The sequence below is a fragment of the Paramacrobiotus metropolitanus genome, unplaced genomic scaffold (genome assembly GCF_019649055.1).
Source record: "Paramacrobiotus metropolitanus isolate TYO unplaced genomic scaffold, Prichtersi_v1.0 Parri_scaffold0000002, whole genome shotgun sequence".
NCBI lineage: Eukaryota > Metazoa > Tardigrada > Eutardigrada > Parachela > Macrobiotidae > Paramacrobiotus > Paramacrobiotus metropolitanus.
Window position 1 is genome coordinate 3,417,670 of NW_026570222.1, and position 19,012 is coordinate 3,436,681.

The 19,012-nt window shown below is 39.7% G+C and overlaps 3 protein-coding genes across 6 annotated transcripts; 2 read left to right on the top strand and 1 right to left on the bottom strand.

Moving 5' to 3' along the window:
- Position 1: 1 nt before the first annotated feature.
- On the bottom strand, positions 2–6,125 carry LOC129586793 (calbindin-32-like). Of its 3 annotated transcripts, XM_055480238.1 has the most exons (13): positions 5,510–6,125; positions 5,264–5,304; positions 5,151–5,199; positions 3,438–3,514; positions 3,017–3,109; positions 2,686–2,772; positions 2,333–2,389; positions 2,154–2,240; positions 1,769–1,824; positions 1,453–1,498; positions 872–934; positions 564–771; positions 2–316 (listed from the first exon to the last, which is right to left on the bottom strand). In XM_055480238.1, the coding sequence occupies exons 3-13, from the start codon at positions 5,185–5,187 to the stop codon at positions 267–269; spliced, it is 861 nt and encodes a 286-aa protein (XP_055336213.1). In that variant the 5' UTR covers positions 5,188–5,199; positions 5,264–5,304; positions 5,510–6,125; the 3' UTR covers positions 2–266. The 3 variants fall into 3 exon arrangements, with proteins under 3 accessions (XP_055336213.1, XP_055336204.1, XP_055336195.1); XM_055480229.1 differs by lacking the exons at positions 5,151–5,199; positions 5,264–5,304; positions 5,510–6,125 and adding an exon at positions 3,662–4,165 and having other exon boundaries at positions 564–768; XM_055480220.1 differs by lacking the exons at positions 5,151–5,199; positions 5,264–5,304; positions 5,510–6,125 and adding an exon at positions 3,662–4,165.
- A 59-nt stretch (positions 6,126–6,184) lies between these two features.
- LOC129586746 (phosphopentomutase-like) lies at positions 6,185–10,567 on the top strand. Of its 2 annotated transcripts, none has more exons than XM_055480123.1 (15): positions 6,185–6,331; positions 6,414–6,572; positions 6,632–6,731; positions 6,914–7,070; positions 7,173–7,257; positions 7,334–7,605; positions 8,321–8,444; positions 8,520–8,585; positions 8,665–8,762; positions 8,937–9,034; positions 9,145–9,451; positions 9,598–9,700; positions 9,807–9,893; positions 9,955–10,088; positions 10,150–10,567. In XM_055480123.1, exons 2-15 carry the CDS (start codon positions 6,483–6,485, stop codon positions 10,250–10,252), a joined length of 1,824 nt encoding a protein of 607 aa, XP_055336098.1. In that variant the 5' UTR covers positions 6,185–6,331; positions 6,414–6,482; the 3' UTR covers positions 10,253–10,567. The 2 variants fall into 2 exon arrangements, with proteins under 2 accessions (XP_055336098.1, XP_055336107.1); XM_055480132.1 differs by having other exon boundaries at positions 6,200–6,342.
- A 4,780-nt stretch (positions 10,568–15,347) lies between these two features.
- LOC129586762 (calcium/calmodulin-dependent protein kinase kinase 1-like) lies at positions 15,348–18,987 on the top strand. Its single transcript, XM_055480169.1, has 6 exons — positions 15,348–15,411; positions 16,056–16,811; positions 17,317–17,493; positions 17,561–17,638; positions 17,837–17,925; positions 18,101–18,987. The coding sequence occupies exons 2-6, from the start codon at positions 16,381–16,383 to the stop codon at positions 18,622–18,624; spliced, it is 1,299 nt and encodes a 432-aa protein (XP_055336144.1). The 5' UTR covers positions 15,348–15,411; positions 16,056–16,380; the 3' UTR covers positions 18,625–18,987.
- Positions 18,988–19,012: the final 25 nt, after the last annotated feature.

Genomic DNA, 19,012 nt, shown 5'->3' on the forward strand with positions numbered 1-19,012 from the left:
GTAGCAGCATACCTTTTTAGATAATCGTTGAAAATCCATAAACGCAACTTGTAAGATAAAACAAACCATGAAAACCGAAACATCTTAATCGGACAACTTCCATCATACGTACAATATTACGAGTATTACATAATATCCTGTTCAACATGCTGACCACGATTGAGTATACAGCTTTAGCGTTACAACAAAAAACCGTGCAGCAATCCCTATTGTAAAACCAGTGTACTGTGCTTTGCATTGTAAAAAATTCGTTTGCAAACCGCAGGCTACTTCTTGCTGCAGGTTGCAGCGTAGAAATTTTTTATCCCATCTCCACCTAAAACATACGCTTATTATTGATCTAGATCTTTTACTGTAATTACACTGGGATGAAGTTTGCCCATGCCAGCAATGCATGACGAAGCGACAACGAAATTCAAATTTGAATGTCTAACAAACCCATTAGATAATCAATGTAAATGTTCTGCATTTTTTGGGGTTCTTTAATGACTTTATAAAATCGATACCGCATATTTGCACATTTGTTTGCGTATGTTTGTTTAGGTTAACTACTCGCCACTGACCTTTCCTTTTGGCCTGGGCAATTGAAGTGATAATCAAGTTCAGTTCTTTTGCATCGATTGACCCGTTGGCGTCGGTATCGCAGACTTTCATAATCACTTTTTCGAAATCTTTCACGTCCTGAGCAGTGTAATCGCTGTTGGAGGCCGCCAGGATGTCGCGCACGAACGCCGATAGCTCATTACCTTCTAAAGAGCCATTTACGTCCTGCTGCAATAGTCGGGTTGACCATTACCAAACGGCTTTTTGCACATAAACGTGCAGCGATATGCATTGTTATTTTAATCGGGCTCAGCATAATTATTCTTACTTTGTCATATTTTTCCAGTAATGATTGAATGTCTTTCGGCTTCAAGCCCTCAAGAGAAAACGCCTGTAATAAATGCTCAATGTCGACTAATGATGTTATTATTGTCATCTAAAACAAGCCTTTTAAGTCGGCAAGTAATACTATAAATAGCGGCTTAAGGGTTTAACCGTAGTCAAGCTAACATGCTATCTGTACCATAGCACTAATGAAGGCGCATATTAAGATTGTATTGTATATAACAGACCTTCATTTGTGCTATGTCTGTGCCTATCTATCCTCTATTCAGCTTAACTACGGTTTAACCAGGCCCGTCTTTAGGTTTTTGGGAGGGGGGGGCGCACCATTGTTCTCCTCAAAAAAGAACAATGGCGCCAGTTGCGCCAGTCGGTTTAACCACACTTAGTTGGACTTTAAACAATACGCAAATTATTGAAAATGGGGATTCTACAGTGGATATGTTTATCTGGCGTCTGGACGGCGGTGCTTTAAATTTCCGATTGGAACGCAAAATGTAAGCACCAGAACACCACAAAAGTCAGTAGTGCAGTTGCAGTTACAAATACTGACACATGAGCACTGACCTTGTCCACAGCCGCCTGAACAAAATTTTCCCTGGAAGGGAGCAGCCTGAAACAATCACACTTCCACACAATCATTTTAAACATTTAAAATGGTATCCTTTATGCCAGTACAGATAGAGTACCAACTAGGAATTTTTGTTGTCTCCAGATTTTTTTAAGTATTAGTTATTATAATTATTAAAGCGCTTCTTGGCGTGCATTTTTTCCCTGTCGATTTTTCGGGTACTTTTGTTTGTTCAGATGTTTATAATTTGTCTACAGAAGCGATAAGTCGAGTAACAGGTACTATATCATGGCTGCTTCTTCGTGTCGATACCTTGCTAATTCATTGAGTCCAAGGTTGCCATCTCCATTAACGTCAAAAAAGGGCAGCTGCAATAACCAATCACATTTACCAGCAGACGATGCATTCGTACCGCCGCAGACGTCTGCCAGTGCAGCTTATTGTTAAAACTTTTCCTTCAAATGTGACAAAAAATTCCTTAATGTGTGAGTATGAATGGAAACATTTTACTGATGGTCGACTCCGACTGGACCATTCCTTTCAGCAAACAAACATTCATGTGCTAATGTCAATTGTACTAATATTGCAATGATACCGGTTTTTACGGTCGTATTAGTACATTAAAATTAAAAACAAACGGCAAAACTTAAACATTAAACGAATTACTGTGTTTTGCCGAACACCGTTTTTAACTTACGAATGCCTCTGCGTATTCACGAGCCTTGGAGCAATCAATCTTTTCCGATGGGGAGGCATTATTGCGAAGCATTTCCGCCAAGAGGAGCTTTAATTTATACATTGCATACATTGTACATCATGAACCGGTAAGAGAGGGTCGCAAGGGAGCAGGAAGTTAACACACAATTCATCATTTACCGTGAACTCATTGGCATCTATATAGCCGCTTAAATCCTTGTCGTATTTCTTCCAAATCTGAAATTTCGACATATACTGCGATTTTTGGTTTAAAGTTTAAACACCAATACAGCTAACATCACATGCATGTCATGTACAAAAAAAGCGAAAATGGTGTAATTTAATTATAGGTGTACAGTACTACAAAAGTTGTTGATTCTGATCCGCGCTAATTTATACTGCGTTGCTGCAATATCCCTAATTATGCCTTTTTGACGCTTCGTTATGATTTACATTCTGGCTTTTGCCATTCATAATGCTACAGAATCCTAACGGATAAACAAATATGTACGTTTAGCCTATCGACTACGTACCTCCATAAATTCAACAGCGGTTTTCGTGCGACTTTCGGATCTGAACAGGACAAAAATCCCCAATTCAACCGGAAGTAATTTGGCCATCTACAATCAGCATACTGTACAGTATGATTGCGTATGCCTACAGTGCATACTCAGCCAAGTGTCAGCTGTGCGCGATTAAACAGAAAATCATACAATCGCACGGCACGGCATCTTGGATACAGCGCATGTCGGAACAATGGGAACATATGAAAAATTCATAATTGTTTTGAGTACTACATTCTGCTTGACGTAAGAAGTTAATTATCGTAATGCGCACAACATCTCATCAGGGTTAATTTCTTACATATCCCAGTGAGATTCGGCCTCCTTCTTCCGCATTGAGCCCTTGCATGTAAACCTTCTTTATTCCTTTTATTTCGTTGTCCTTCATAACCTCCTACAACATTAACCAACCAAGTTGCTCATGCAGTCGTAGTTTTTGAAACGATTAATAACTGAATACATATACTATACTATACGTAAACATAAAAACTCAACATCTCACAATTCCCGAATTTTTATTTGCAGCTTGCAGACAAGTCCACAGGATTTCATAATACGTATGCAAGGGAGTTAGTTATCTTATTAATTTTATAATTTAAGTTTTTGACTACTTTGCTCGTGCTTTATTCAGCACTAACATTGTCAAATTTACTCTACTCTAGAGGTGTCAAACAGCGCTTGCTACAAAACCATTCTTATAACACTAAACAGAGATTCCTTACAACATATTTTGCATATGCAGATGTCAGATATTCATCCAAAAAGCTGTCCAGTTCCTGCTCCTCTATGGTCAGATTTCCTGTAAAATACGATAATATAAAATTTGTAAATGCCGAAACCATTATTATCACAATATGCAAAGTGAGAAATGGAATTGTGCAAAACTTTTTATATAATGTAGTAAAACCGTAAAAGTAAACAGTAAAAAACGGTACTTAGCGCGCACCGTCTTTGTCGTAATGAGACCAAATTTCAAGAAACCGGTCAGCCGACAGCGGGACTTTTTCTAATCCCTTTTCTCGAAGCTTTTCATCAATGTAATTCCGACGCTGAGTGATATTCATGAAATCCAAATCAGCAATCGACATTTTCCAGCACTTTTACAGTCCCAATAATTGATTACCATAAACCAAGGTTAAACAGCGATTCACACGGCATACACGCGCTTAACTGGCAAGACCAAGAATGACTGGGATGCCGTGTAATTATAAGTTAAAAGTTATCGCACCCTGACAGATTCTCCGGATAATAGATTTCAAAAAAATTCTTGGGTGCGTAAAGTTTGTTCAGAATTGTGGTGTGCGCTGTGCGTTGTGTAGCTGACTAATCCGTTGGATGCTCAGGGTAAATTGCCGATTGCATACGGTGCAAAGTGCGCCTGTTTTACGTCCTTCACCCAACCGGAAGTATTTCTCATCCCATAGTTCATATACTACCCATTGTGGCGCGCACATACCAGGCACTAATTCGCCGAGTGCGGGATGCTGTTGGCAGCATATTAAATCCTGGATCGAGTTGCGTACTCAGGATGACAAAGTATTTGCCTTATGATATCGTTAGTCATCCTGCAGGACAGTTTAGTTTGCCGAAACGAATGAATTTCCGCTCCCTGGCGGCTGATTTCCATTTCCAGTTAATATTGATCGACGTATGCGTCTTTTACAAGCCGCATGCTGAACGAGTGCCTTATGCTGTCGCAGCGGCTCAAGCGAATCGCAGGATGCCGGTTTCTGTATTAAATACCGAGTAAGTACAATACAAAAGTTTACCTATGTAGCAGCTAGGCGCAACGTCAATGTTGAACAGTTATGTAAGACATATATCGTATAGGCTTTCTTCCTGTGGTTTCCTTCTTCCTGTAGTTGTATGACTTGCGCATTTACATCCCGTCATTTACAAAAAATTCAAGAAGCAAGATCCATAGAGGTACAAGTTACTTAGTACATTGCATGCGAGCCCGTCATCGATTTTCTGTCCCGCATGGTACCGTGATATTGGAATAAGACAGCTGGAGCGATCGGTTACGACAATCGCCGGGATGTCCGACGGCGACTCCTTACAATTAGCAATTCTGCATGCATCTGGAAAAAGTTCCAGACAATAAATAATTCACAAATGCAGCGAGGAAACACATCAAAACGACGGTCACCTTCCCATTGATCCCATTGATAGCTACCCTAGTACAGATTGTACTATTTATAGGGATCCCTATGAGATGACAGTGGGTCTATATATTTTGAACTGACTGTTAACCAATAGTACAATGACCATCTCAAGAAAATCTTAGGAATTGCAGAAAATATCGGCGAAGTTTTAAAAAATTATGTTCAAAGGAACATGGCGTGGTACCGTGCTTCTTTTACGTGCCGGTGGTGCCGCTATCGATTAACGAGACTACCAATGTCGAAAATCTACCAGATTTACCTGTTTCTGACCTCTCAAACTTTTTTCATTACGAATTTCTTCCAGCATTCTGTCGTGGACCTATGACCCGAGCACAGAATAATTAAGCCTGATAATAATATCATGTTTTATGACTCGGTCTTACCTGGTTAGGGTTCGTCTTTGTATAACGGGTGGTTTTATCGACTTGTATAAAAGCAAAAAGAGCGATATGAGTCGGTAAAATGGTAGTGACTGCTGTCTATTAGTGTCTACTGTGTATGAATTAATAATCATAAAAACAATATCAATTTTTTCTCTTGTGATACGATATCGAGTGGAACTGATAAACAAGGCGCTGTTGATAAGGTTTTATCATTTGCACATGGTCTGCTCTAGCACACGTACTTACCATTAGGTTAGTACTTAGTAGTAAGGGTATTCAAACATCCTTTACGAACGGCTCTCTAAGTTATAGATGCGATTTCCCTTTAACTCTCACTAGCCAATCATATTTCTCTAAATCGGTTAATGATGAAATAGGTGTGAATGGGTGTTTACGCATCCCACTTCACAGGAGGACAGAAAGTCTAAAACCATTGAAAACAAATTTCAGTAGTCCGCAAAAGATATCTGCACATTAGATGCAGGATCGGTTTCAGTTTGCACTAGCGATTTCAAACTCAGCGGGCCCTATACCGAAAAGTAACGATTTCGGTACTTTAAGTTAAAGGACTTTAAGTTAAAGAGAGGAAAATTATAGAGCCTTTCGTCCAATGGCAGTGCAGAGGCGGAGCTACAAGTTAGAGGATCTGACCCCTTTAAGTTATAGAGCCGCTCGTAAAGGATGTTTGAGTACCCTTACAATGTAGGACTAAATGGTCGCATAGCCCCATACCCAGCATTCTGTACGCAAGCGGTGCAGTGCACTTGTACGAAACGGATATTTTGAACTCAGTCGTACAGTGCACTGCGCTGCATTCGTACTGAATGTGGAGATGTTGGGTATGCGACCATTTTGTCCTAAGCTGTAGTGTATATTAACGTAAAATTAATATGCATCGCTGTTTGCAACACTTGCTGTACGATCGCGAGTACGGTGCAGACTGAAATGTACTTGAGTTACTATCCATAAGGCATAAGTACTTGATGCCAAACAGCGGCAAACGCCGATTGCTTATCACAGTAACTGTTATCAGTTCTTGGATTTATCAGCTGATTGTCGGATACCTGTGTGAGCCGTCTGTAAATCTATTCCCCACCGCTGCCATCAGCCTGAGATTTTGTTTGAATACAGGTACATGCTTCTTTTGTAGAAACTGTTGCTGGAGCATCTCATTCAATAAATCGCAGCTGAACAAGATAACACCGCCATCCATAAGAAAATGAACGGCAACATGGATCGAAAGAGCATGGATCTTGGTGGCAGTCCTGAACTGGATCGCAAAGTCGAAGAATGGCTCGCTTGGGATCAAGTCAGCCTTTGACTACTGTTGCGAAATCTTTCCAGCTGGGTAATCTTTGGCTCTTGTAGAATGCAGCAACGCGAAAGGAAATTACCGCTCTGGTGGAAGCCAAACGTTTTGATGAGTTGGAAGGACGACTCGGGCAGCGGCTGGCTTTTGGCACTGCAGGTTCGACGTTTTGTTACTTATTTGTGGAAAATTGTAGTTTTTATAAACAAGTTGATATTTTCAGCTTCTGGATTTGTCAGTTTTTACTTTTACTGGTATTTGACGTATTTAACCATTATGGCAAAAATGTTTATATAGTCGTATAGTACCAGTACATCGTACGTGTAAATTGTAATTAACAGGTCTGCGTGGAAGCATGAGCGCTGGATTCAACCACATGAACGACTTGGTGATTATCCAAACAACACAGGGAATGGTTAAATATCTGCTGAAAACAAAACCCGAAATTCAGAAACACGGTGTTGTTATCGGCTTTGATAATCGACATAATAGCGATCGGTAAGATTTTCTGGGAAGCTTTGTGCGATGTTAAATATTACTACTAGCTCAGTAGCTTTTTAGAAGTAGTCATTTTTTTGAAGATTTTCGATGTTTTATTAGATTTGCGAAGTTGGCCGCGGCAGTTTTTATCTCCCAGTCAGTACCCGTGTATCTGTTTTCCAAGATCTGCCCGACACCGTTTGTGGTACATCCGTGACTGAAGTTTATTCAATGCTGGCTAGAACTATAGCAGTGTTTACTTTGGCGTTTTGCTTTTGCAGCCGTTTGCGGTGTTAAATCTGAAATGCAGCTGCGGCATTATGATTACGGCATCGCATAATCCCAAGCAGGATAACGGGTACAAGGTGTACTGGGACAATGGAGCCCAGATCACCTCTCCGCATGATAAGGGAATTGCTGCTGCCATCGAGGAGAATTTAGCGCCATGGCCTGCATCGTGGGATATTCCTTCTCAGCATTCGTTGCTCACTGATCCATTGGACAAAATCATGGCAGCTTATTTGGAGTCCGTGAAAACACTTTCGCTCTATAGGTGAGTATTACTTTTGTCGCTTTAGATTGCTTAATTTCGTTGTGGTTATGTCTTGTATTCCGATTTTCTTTCCGGAATCCCGGAAAGAGAATCGGGGATTTCTCTTTCCGGATACGGACAACGTTATTGTTGTCATTAATATTTTACAGTGCCATTACAGTTGTTAGGCACCTCCCAAACCTCCGGTTTTTATAGGCGCCCCTTTTTTTACACTCCGTTAGTTATAGGCCAGCTTTTTCAATAATTCTTCATTTAAAACACCTGGATATTGCTGGCAGCATTTTAAAACTGAATTTTTGTTTTGTACGGTTCGCACCATTTTGCAATTTCCTTTAAAATGGCTTTGGAGGATTTTATATGCTGAAAGCTTTTTCAAGGTGAAAGCTGTTTCCGGTGTTGCCCTAGAAGGCGACTTGATTATAAGAACGGAGTCACAGAGGAAATGGCTAGAAAATCCCTCGAGAAAGCAGAGTTCAGCTGGACCAAAAACAGCGCAGCCTATTTTATTTTCATTTATATACAAAGATTTCTTTACATACCGGGTGCGAAAAGAGCCCTACAAAACGGGAGGTGAAAAGGGGCGAGGCAATAGATGTGATGATTTTAAAAATAGCGAAACTGCAATATTTGCATTACCCTTTGCTGGATAACGTTTTTATGAATAAATGAAAAACTTTTTTGGTGGTTTATTGACAATGAGTTTTGCAAAACGCAGTGACAACAATGCGAAGTCGACAATGAAGTTCGTTTACACTCCGATGCACGGTGTAGGACATTCGTACGTCGAAGCAGCCACCAAGGCATTCCGTCTGCCACTGTTTATCCCTGTCGAAGAACAGGTGAGCAGACAGATTCTGTAGTCACTTTTATTTTCGAAAAATTTTCGATTGCAATAATTAATTTCTCGTTCACAGAAAAACCCGGATCCTGAGTTCCCCACAGTGGAATATCCTAACCCAGAAGAAGGGAAGAGTTCCTTGGTAATGATTATCCATATCGTTGATGCCTACTGCACACAATCCTAAACATCATTATCTCGTTTTACTTGGTACCTTACAGGATTTGGCGGTTGTGACAGCAGAGCAGCATGGTTCCTCAGTCATTCTTGCTAATGATCCCGATGCCGATCGTTTCGCACTGGCGGAAAAGCAACCCGGGTAAAAGTGCAAGTGTTAGAATACTATTTGTATTTCTCAAGCCTGCAGCAAGTATAGAACTGAATTTCTTGTGAATTTGTTTTTGTTCTTTCACGGTAGGTACGCTCTATGTTCTGTAATAATTACTACTCGATCGTGGTTCTGTAATCATGACCGAAAGTCATTTCTCCGCAGAAATTCATGGAAAATCTTTTCTGGAAACGATATTGGCACCATGCTTGGTTGGTGGATGTGGAACAGTTATTGCAAAGCGCACGAAAACAGCAAAAAAGGTACAGCATTACCTTAAATTACTATAATTAACTGTAAGCCGTGCGCATACACATCTCTCATTGACATATGTACATACAAAAAATATTATTTCTTATTCGTGACGTTATAGGAGATGAATGTTACATGATTGCCAGCACTGTTTCCTCCAAAATGTTGCGGGCCATTGCTAAAATGGAAGGATTTAACTTTGAGGAAACATTAACGGGTTTCAAATGGATTGCCAATCGCGCTGATGAATTACGGAAAACCGGCAAGACAGTGTTATTTGGTTTTGAAGAGGCCATTGGATTTATGTGTGGAGATTTCGTTTTGGACAAAGACGGGATTTCGGCCTGCATGGTGGCTGCCGAAATGATTGTGCATTTATATTCCACCGGAATGACGATTGCCAAGTTTCTGGAGTCTCTGCATATTAAGTAAGTCCCGTTCCCTTTCCCTTTGGACAGCTTCGTGTATTGCGAGAAAAAAATTATGTTGATGGCTGTTTGGAGAATTATTGCTTAAAATGACACGTAGTAACTACAGGCGTATGTGAATAATGTATTGTCACTTACTTGTTAAGGTATGGACATCACGTCACGAATAATTCTTATTTCCTGTGTTACCATCCTCCTACAATCGAAGCTATATTCAAGCGCCTCAGAAATTTCAACGGGACTAACGGAGTAAGCGATGACACGACCAGCGGCATTTCAGATTTGAGGAACTTTATGTTGCTGTTAATTGTTTTGATAACAATAGTTTTTTGAAATTAACACGAAAATTTGATAGTATCCAAAAGTGTGTGGACGTTTTCACGTGAGCGGTGTGCGGGACTTAACAGCCGGTTATGACAGCGCTCAACCTGACGGCAGACCTGTAAGTCATCGAGTGTCATAATTTGTGGGCTTTCCTGCATTAACATAATTATGATTCACAGATTCTACCGGTCAGTAAATCCAGTCAGATGATCACGTTTACATTCGAAGAAGGGATCGTTGCAACGTTGCGTACGAGTGGCACCGAACCGAAGTTGAAATATTACACAGAAATTTGTGGTCAGCCAGGATCGGGGTAAGGTTAATCGTTAATGCACTGCTTGCGTAAACATTATCATATTTTTTATTCATTTTAGAAGTCGAGAGGAATATGAAAAGACACTTGGCGAACTGGTACAATCGATGATTTCGGAATTCTTGGAGCCTGAGAAAAACAACATTCATCCTAAAAAAGACTAAAACGTTCCCGGTTTCAGTTCTTAAAAGTTGCGTAAAGGTTGCCGATTCACCATTGATTTAGCTATTCTGTGATCTGGTGTTGTCAAACCTCTGCTGGGAAAATGGACTTTAGATATTGGATGTTCCTCGAGCTGTGACGAAAATGGGGTGTAGTTATAATTTATTTATTTAAGTGTCTGTTTCTTTTTGGTGGAGTTTTATATTTTACTTGGACTTGTTGAGCTGGTAGCATGGTTTGAGAGAATTGTAGTACACCTGCAGTTTCCGCAGTAAGCCTGAACAAAACAGAACTATTAAAAAAAACGATTCTGTTGACGTAGAATTTGGTCTGCAATTAGTACTGATAATGATTGCGGTTTCAGTACTTCTACTGTACAATAAAACGTGCTCTTATCGAGTACTGTACATGTACTTCGTACTGCGAGGGGTAGGTAGAAAATAATATTACTTATTATCGTAGTTGTAGTTGCCCTTTAACAACAGTATTGTACTACAGGTATTGTACTAATTTTTTATTGCGTTCTCACCATGACATATTCAATCATTCAAAATCCCACAATAATGGACTATGTGCGAAAACAAGCTGCCGGCCGCGCCGAATTGAAGCTGCCCGGCGAAAATCTTTCGATTGGTCGCTTTATTTAATTTCTAAATAAACCGACCAATCGAATGATTTTCGCCAGGCAGCTTCATTCGGCACGGCTGGCAGCTTGTTTTCGCATTCGCGTCAATGTGTTCGTCTAAGTACTTAAAATTAAATAATTGTAAAGCCTCATAATTATTACAGTAACATTGCCTCGACGCAGTGGAGGGATTTGCAGTGCTCGTAAAACAATTAAACAAATATTTATCGTTTTTATAATAACAACAATAACAAAATGTTTTAAAAAGTTAAAATTGCAGTTAAATGCAAAACAATGTTTAAGCAGGCGTACTTCGTATGCCATTTGGCATTTGTAAACGTACAGATTACAGAGTGAAAGTAACAGCGCATCTGTCGGACTGGCTCCCTGTGCGGTCGGGAGTGCCACAAGGCACAAAGGGCCTGTGTTGTTCATTGTGTACATAAACGATATGCCAAATGGAAATGACGCAGAATTGTTCGCCGATGATACGGTACTGTATGGCATTGGCCGCACGAAAGAAGAAGCTGCAGCGAAGTTAAGCGTGCAGATTGGCAGTGTGACAACCTGGCTTGCAGATAACACCCTCTGCATAAACGAAAAGAAGTGCAAACTCATGTACATCTGTTCCGAACCGAAGAACAGCCAACCTTCTCCAGTGGTGATGATCAATGGCTACCAGATGGAGGAAGAAAAGTGCGTTAAGTATCTGGGGATCTTCATAGACCGCAACCTGAAGTGGGGAACGCATGTAGATCACGTGCTGCGAAAAGTTAACTACGGTATCGCAATGATTAACTGCGCGAAAGACGGCCTGGATCTGCCCCAGCGTAGGAGCCTTTACCATGCTTGTGTGCAGCCACACTTGACTACGGGTCGGATACGTGGTCACCGGCATCTTTGGCTTTGCGCGGCAAACTGGCTAAAGCACAGCGGAAAGCACTGCGGGCGATTTCTGATTACAAGGAGCGGGTAACCCCCGAGCTGTACCAGAAACTGCGCATCCTGCCGGTGTACGACCGTTGGAAGCAGTCCGAGGCAGTATGGTTGTACAAGATCTACAACCACGAAGCGTACCATCCTCCACAGTACCTGGTCGACATGATTGACTTTACGGATGTTACAGCGCGGTATAACCTCCGGAAGCCAAAAAGAATCGAAGCCAAAGCGAAGAAGAAGATCGGGGAAGGCACGTTGACCATGCGTTTAAGGGACATTTTCGAGCGCATACAAAACGTTAATATGCAGATACTCCGCGTTGATGGTGTTGGTTTTTTCAAATTTGCTCTCCGAATGGTGGATCTGTCGTAATCTTAACGTTGTTTTTGTAGCGGCCAGACGTTAAACGTTAAACCCGTTAAACGCTAAACGTTAAACGGGTTGTCTGCTCTTGATGTAATAATAATCTCTATATATTAAAAGAATAAGACTTTCAGAAATTCCATTTCCATACAGTTCGCCAGGACTCTACACTGAACCAAACTTCGATAGCTATATACCATTCGATAGCCCTAAGTTTCTATATTTGCCATCAAAAGTCAGTTTTCAAAACAAGAAAACGGTTTGAAAGAAAAGTTTAAAAAACTTAACATGCAAAGTCTATGGTAGAAGTGGAGAACCCACCACTGCAAAACGATCACACCACCACTGCCAGTAGAGCAAGTCACACTTTTGGATAAATCAGCAAAAACGTTACAATGGATGAAATTTTAAGGCCTATATATAAGTTGAAAGCCCTGAATTTATAGATTTCACCTCCAAAGCATGGCTACAGGGGAATGTCAAGATTTGATAAGAAAGTCTCATTGCAAAGCAAAAATCTGGAGAACATTCGAGGTTCTCATTTCCGAACACAAGTTTTTCAGGTAGCCGCCCTACACAGCGCGGGTGATCAGTTTTAAAGTTGCTGCGCTCTTTTGGGCGGGTACAGTATCTCGCTAGGGTACATCAGCTCCACCGCACGAGGTGGCTTTTATAAGCACTTTTTGTTTCCGATATTATTGTTTAGTACTGTACAGAGTACGTTTGAGGCTTTGAGCAGAACAGAATAAAAATGGCAAATACGAGTACTAAAATTTTAAATCGTCAAATCCTGTACCAGCCGAATTTGCGCTATTTTCTGCGTTTTGATTTCACGGAAAAAGCAGTTCGAGATTTGAGTAAGTATTTTATGGTGTGCTTACCCAGCATGCCACAGGGAGAAATGAAATCCATGAATTACTTAATGTTAGCCACTGCAGCACAGATTTGACAACAAATGCGGAAACGTGCATATTATGCAAAAATTATCAATGTAAAACCGTCTTTCGTTAAACAGAATAAATGGATTAGATTACGTACTGATTAGCGTGGCCAACGGAGTTGATTGGATAGATGCAGTTAACACGGGCCGAATGTTATAATTACATTCACGAGAAGGTTTTGTAAAGTTCCAAGTACAGTAATTTATCCGTTTGTAATAATAACGAGCCGCAAAAGGCGCCGAGCTGTGACAAGAGCGAAGCCCGCGAAGTAGCAAGTTTAGCAACCGAGTCAATTTCAGTAACACTATACAGCATTTGATTTTGAAGGGCAATTTTTACAAAAATTTGATAGTTTAATTGGCATCGAAATTTAGCAAATAAATTATTAAGTACTTAGTTACTTCAGCCCACAGATACTTGGTAACTTGGTAGTAATTACACTGTTGTTTTCTTTATGCACAGCAATATAGTGGAAAAATATTATTATGCACCTATTAATAAGCCTATTGATAAGCGTTTCGACAAGGGCACCAGCGATATTTGACTAAGTCAAATTACATAAAATTGCAAAACTTTGGATTAGTTCAAAGCTGCTGATTAACAACTAGAGTAAAATTCTCTTGATGGATGATCAGGAAAAAATGAATTATTGCTACCGGTAAAGCTCAAACCTGAAAAGAAAAGAGCTGTTTCCGGGGAAAAAACTTCGATTTTTGACGTTATCTAAAGCTTTTAATCTAAAGCTTCTAAAGCTTTTAATCTAAAGCTTCTAAAGCTTTGTATGTAAGTGCAATCGACGGGATGGGAAAAAATTTAAAATAGACACTGTACTGCGAAGGTATTACCAGTATTTCTGATTTCTCTGTTAAGAAAAAGGTTACACTTCGCACATAAAAGTTATGGAAATACAGATACGTAGATATACGGCATGTATGTAACTAATGTAAGTTATGGAAATACAGATACGTAGATATATGGCTATACAAGTGTCGGTCGCGCTAGCGCGCGACCAGTTGTGTTCAAGGTATGGAAGAATGAAAGAAATTACAAAATATACTTCATACAGCAATAAAATATTTCAATATAAAACCCCACCGAAGCCAGTTACGAAAATATTTTTAACACGTAGAAATGCGGACAGCTTTCAAGCTTTTCGGTCAAAGTCGATCAGTTTTCAAAAACTGTAATAATTTCCGTAATTTTTTTGTCTTTTTCATGTTTTTAATGTAACTTTAAATTGCTGATCTAGCCAACTCAAAACTTAAATTTTTTGGTACGACAGGTAGTATTTAAACGGTGATAAAATGGATGGCGTGGGATCACTGACACGATGCCCATAAATGATAAACCACCATTCAGCCGATATTTCGGCGCAGAATTAATGGAAACTTGTGGAAAACAATTAATAGTTGCTCAAAGTGACCTCACAGACTGCATCTTTAGCTACTAATTGCAAGATTTTCAGCCATTCAGCCAGCTGTTCAGTATCTAATAAAATAAATTAAATACATATTTATTAGATTTTAGGTTAGTGAATACCAAAGCTGCCACCAGTATTACAAAGTAACGTAGGTTTGTGAATGCCCAAGCTACCACCAGTACCACAGAGCCGCTACGTGAGTGAATACAATATACGGGCCGCGGGCCGGCTTTTATATATTCAGAAATTACATATAAATTAGGCAATTTAGACCGTGAGATATTGAGGTACTCAGATTTCTAGATATTTTAAAATTTTGAAACTCTGGAGGCTAAAAATGTTTAGAGGTAACGGCCCCGCTGCGCGGGGCCGAGTCGAAGTATTTAGAAATTCTTGAAATAAAAAAGCTTTAAAGCCGACTTTGAAGAATTTATAGTTATTCTGAGGTAATCGAACGGATTTAAGAATGTATTAAAGGTTTGAAGAATTAGAAAAAATAAAATTATAATATTTGATGTAATTGGCAATTTTAAAAAACAATTGTTTAGGTTGCTAAGTTGCGAACTCTCTAGAAGCTAACAGCATTTAAGTACTACAACTTACGTAATACGTAGTATTACATTAAAGTACTAACAACATTAATTTTAAGTACTACAATTTTCAAAAATTCATGATATCGATACGCCGGCGATTAAGTGATAGGTTTGTACTAGAGTACATTTAATTACTTACTGTACTACAAACTAAGTAAGTACTACTACACTGCCACATTTAAGTAATACAACCTTAAGTACTAACAACCCTGAAGTACTACAACTTTCAAAAATTTTTTTTGGACCTTCTCCAAAACTTAAGATTTTTTTAAAGATGAAGGTAGGAACGTTTGTGCGATGCTCTATTTTTTAAGATTAACAACTTATTGAAAAAATTAATGTTGATTTAGGAGATAATTTCCAAAACCAACAACCTTTAAGTACTAACAATCCTTAAGTACTACAACTTTGAAAAATTCTTTTAGACCTTCTCCAAAACTTAAGATTTTTTTAAAGATAAAGGTAGGAACGTTTGTGCAATGCCTTATTTTATAAAATTATCAACTTATTGCAAAAATCACTCTTGATTTAGGAGATAATTTCCAAAAAATACGGACGTAAGGATATATGAATCTATTGATATACAGTAACCAATGTAAGTCTTTTTGAGATTTACATTAAATTATTTATCCATCGCTGCTATATTCCGCGCAGTTTGCGCGGGGTCTACTAGTAATAATAATAATAATAATAATAATTACAGAATAAAGTCGTTAAGTCCCGTTAAACGGGTTGTCTGCTCTTGATGTAATAATAATAATAATAATAACAATAATAATTACAGAATAAAGTCATTTGCGAATACGAAACACGATGTAAAAATTGTAAAAAACGAAACCAAGAAACAATTTTTCTTGTTAGAATAAGATCCATACTATTTTATTATTTGACAAGAGCGCGGCTCTTACCTGCTGTACTTCGTAGTTCGTACCATGATTTCATCATTTTGATGACTGGATGATGATGCATATGTTCAAAACTTCAAATGTGTGACGTTTCGATTGACAAGTTGGCGTGAAGACTGAAGTTGCCTATAGTCATTCATAATCAGTTTGTTGTTGTTTTCCGAGTTTCTCTTTTCTGTGTCAGATTTTCTGAGCTCGTATGATTATTTTTTATTCCTGATTTGCAGTTTCTAAAATCTTGACGGCGAAGCTTTTGTTTTTAGCAATAAATACCAGTGGAACCAGTGGTCTACCGTATAGCTTATTCACGTTTCTCACGATCGACAGTCGAAACGCTGGATGCTATGGATGGCAATGGAAGAATCTTCGTTGTTGACGATCTCCACAACGACAACGGCTTTTGCGAGGATGATGTTGAAGATCCCACGGACCCACAGCCATATCTCAAGAGCGCAGATCACACTCAGACTAACCATCATGTAAAGATCGTTGAGTTGCTTCCCGAGGACAAATTTCACACTAACCGAAGCATCATTGATCTGGCAAGCTTGGATCCTGTCGCTTACACTGCAACGGAACAGGGACTGGTTCCGCTGGACGAAACTGTCCCGGTGGCCGAAGATCTTATACAGCAGCCCTTGGCCGCGATTGGGGATATTGTAGCGATCCCGCCGGCTGTTCTGCAGAAAGTCTTGGCGGTGGAAGACGGTGAAAGGGATCTGCATCAGCGTGATGACATTGTTGCTCCTATTATCCACGGCTGCGTTACTCCCAGGTAATTTTGCAGTTCATTGACATTTGACTGTCCAGTTTAATCTTTCAGTATCTGTTACGTTATAAACTTGTGATGGTTAATTATGGGTTTATTTGGTTATGATCTCGTCAGGTGCCTGGGATTGACTAGCAGCATACGCTCGCCGTACAGTGCTTCATCATAAAAGCGTAAACATCTAGCGCATCCAGCATCACTCTGAAAACTGTTTGAGTTCTCTTTCGAAATGGCGGTTTTATCCTGTGTAGGCTGTGTATCACCCTTGTTAGGTACCTGTCCTGTTGTAAATAATTTGGGTATTTTCCTGTCATGTTGTAGAGTCTGGAAAATGCACTTGAGCAAACTAGATCTTTATATTCTTTGTGTATTGATTTGGTACGAGTAGTTCGTGTTCCCTTTGTTGTTTTCCTTGCAGAGTGTACGCGCAGTACCTACATACAAAATTAATGTTACAATCATGATACTAAACGTACTTGTAGTAACTAATTGTTAATTTGACATGTTTCAGGCTTTCCGTAAGCGATGATGGGTTTATAAAATTGAAAAATTATAAAGTCTCCTTTGATGTTATTGGAGGTGGCACATTATCGGAAGTGCGAGCTGCCATTAACGTTATCGATGGGAAAAAATATGCTGTGAAGATATTCTCTAAAACGAAGCTGAAGAAAGTCAGCATGTTGAGAAGGTGAGCTGGGTTACGTGATGGCGGCTTGCCGATCGACTGTGCGTTTCGTAATTTTTTTTCTCTGTAGGAACTCACGGAATCCGGTGGAAGATGCATACAGAGAAGCTGCACTACTTCGCCGTTTAGACCATGAAAATGTTATAAAGCAAGTGCACTGTACTAACGAATTGTGCAATATTTTAATGGTTAAAAGTTTTGTATGCTCTGGTACATTATTGTTTATGATGCCCGTTTATCACAACCGTTGATGCATGTGTTTATGTGTTTGAATGATGCGAAATTATTTTCTAAACCTCCCAGATTACTTAAGCTTTACAATATGAATTCATAGTTTATTTTGCAGGCTGTATGATTTCATCGATGATCCGGAAGATCAGAACATTTATATAGTGCTGGAATTTATGGATCGTGTGTTGATGGATATTCCTTCAAGTACGTAATGAACGCTTTATTGCCAATTACATCTTCATGAGAACCATAAGAACGCGGGCGCGTAATGAAGGCGTTTAGGCAGCTTTCGTCACGAAATAATGGACTGCGAGATATAACTGCGATAACATAGTTGAGCTTAATTGTTTTTTTAAAGGCTCTCTTTATTGTGTTTCAGCTTTTTATTATCAAGAGGAGGAAGCACGAAGATACTTTATGCACATTAAAGAAGGCATCAAACATCTACATAGCTGTGGAATCGTTCATCGCGATCTGAAGCCGCAGAATCTTCTTGTATCAAGTAGCGACATCGTGAAAATTGCAGACTTCAATTTTTGCGATGAACTCGTACTGCAGGATGATGGTACAGAAGCCGTTTTATTAACTGCGGCCCAGGGGACGCCGGCGTTTACTGCACCGGAATGCCTGCTGCCTGATGAGCGGTACTGTGCTGGTCGTCCGTTGGATCTGTGGGGACTGGGTGCGACGCTGTATGTTCTCGTGACGGGAGAACTACCATTCAGGGCACTTTTGCTGCCGGAATTATTTGAATCGATTCTCAATGATCCAGTCGAGTTCCCGGAGAAGATCGCTCTGTCGGGGGAAATAAAGTCAGTCATTTTGCATCTGATGGAAAAGGACCCGAAGAAACGGTTAATTATGAGTGACCTTGAGCTGCTTCCTTGGCTTCGATTTGTTTGATCGTTGCGGGCGTTTCCTTCTAAATTATTTAATCAGTTACCTGTGCTATTTTGGGTTGTTTGTGGGAAGTTGGGAGCTTATGGCTCCTGACTGCCAGCGGCTACGTAAACGCTGTCTCATCTTCTGTGTCATCTCGGAAATTTTCGTTTCTTTTGCAGTTGATTTCTCGATTTATTCAGTTACAGTATTTGATCTCCTTGTGGCTTGTGGCATACCAGTCTTTTATTTTGGTATGACCTTGGAAGTTAAGATTACGACTTTGACCAAAAGAAAGTTCCAAAGAATGATTGAAAGTGTGCTGTCGATCAGTCGATGTAGCTCGTGGACTGAATATTGGAATACAGAAAAGAATCTATGAAATCTGCCTGCTTGTGCTGTTAGCTCGTAA

Bases quoted from the DNA above. Each gene is read 5' to 3' on its own strand.
- LOC129586793 (XM_055480220.1), bottom strand. From the start codon at position 3,803: ATGTCGATTGCTGATTTGGATTTCATGAATATCACTCAGCGTCGGAAT. The intron at 2,390-2,685 runs GTACGTAGTCGA...TCGAAATTTCAG, and splicing joins CCGCTGTTGAATTTATGGAG to ATTTGGAAGAAATACGACAA. The intron at 1,825-2,153 runs GTAAGTTAAAAA...TGGTTATTGCAG, and splicing joins GTGAATACGCAGAGGCATTC to CTGCCCTTTTTTGACGTTAA.
- LOC129586746 (XM_055480123.1), top strand. From the start codon at position 6,483: ATGAACGGCAACATGGATCGAAAGAGCATGGATCTTGGTGGCAGTCCT. The intron at 9,701-9,806 runs GTAAGCGATGAC...AAAATTTGATAG, and splicing joins ATTTCAACGGGACTAACGGA to TATCCAAAAGTGTGTGGACG. The intron at 10,089-10,149 runs GTAAGGTTAATC...TATTCATTTTAG, and splicing joins TGTGGTCAGCCAGGATCGGG to AAGTCGAGAGGAATATGAAA.
- LOC129586762 (XM_055480169.1), top strand. From the start codon at position 16,381: ATGGATGGCAATGGAAGAATCTTCGTTGTTGACGATCTCCACAACGAC. The intron at 17,494-17,560 runs GTGAGCTGGGTT...TTTTCTCTGTAG, and splicing joins AAAGTCAGCATGTTGAGAAG to GAACTCACGGAATCCGGTGG. The intron at 17,639-17,836 runs GCAAGTGCACTG...TTTATTTTGCAG, and splicing joins GACCATGAAAATGTTATAAA to GCTGTATGATTTCATCGATG.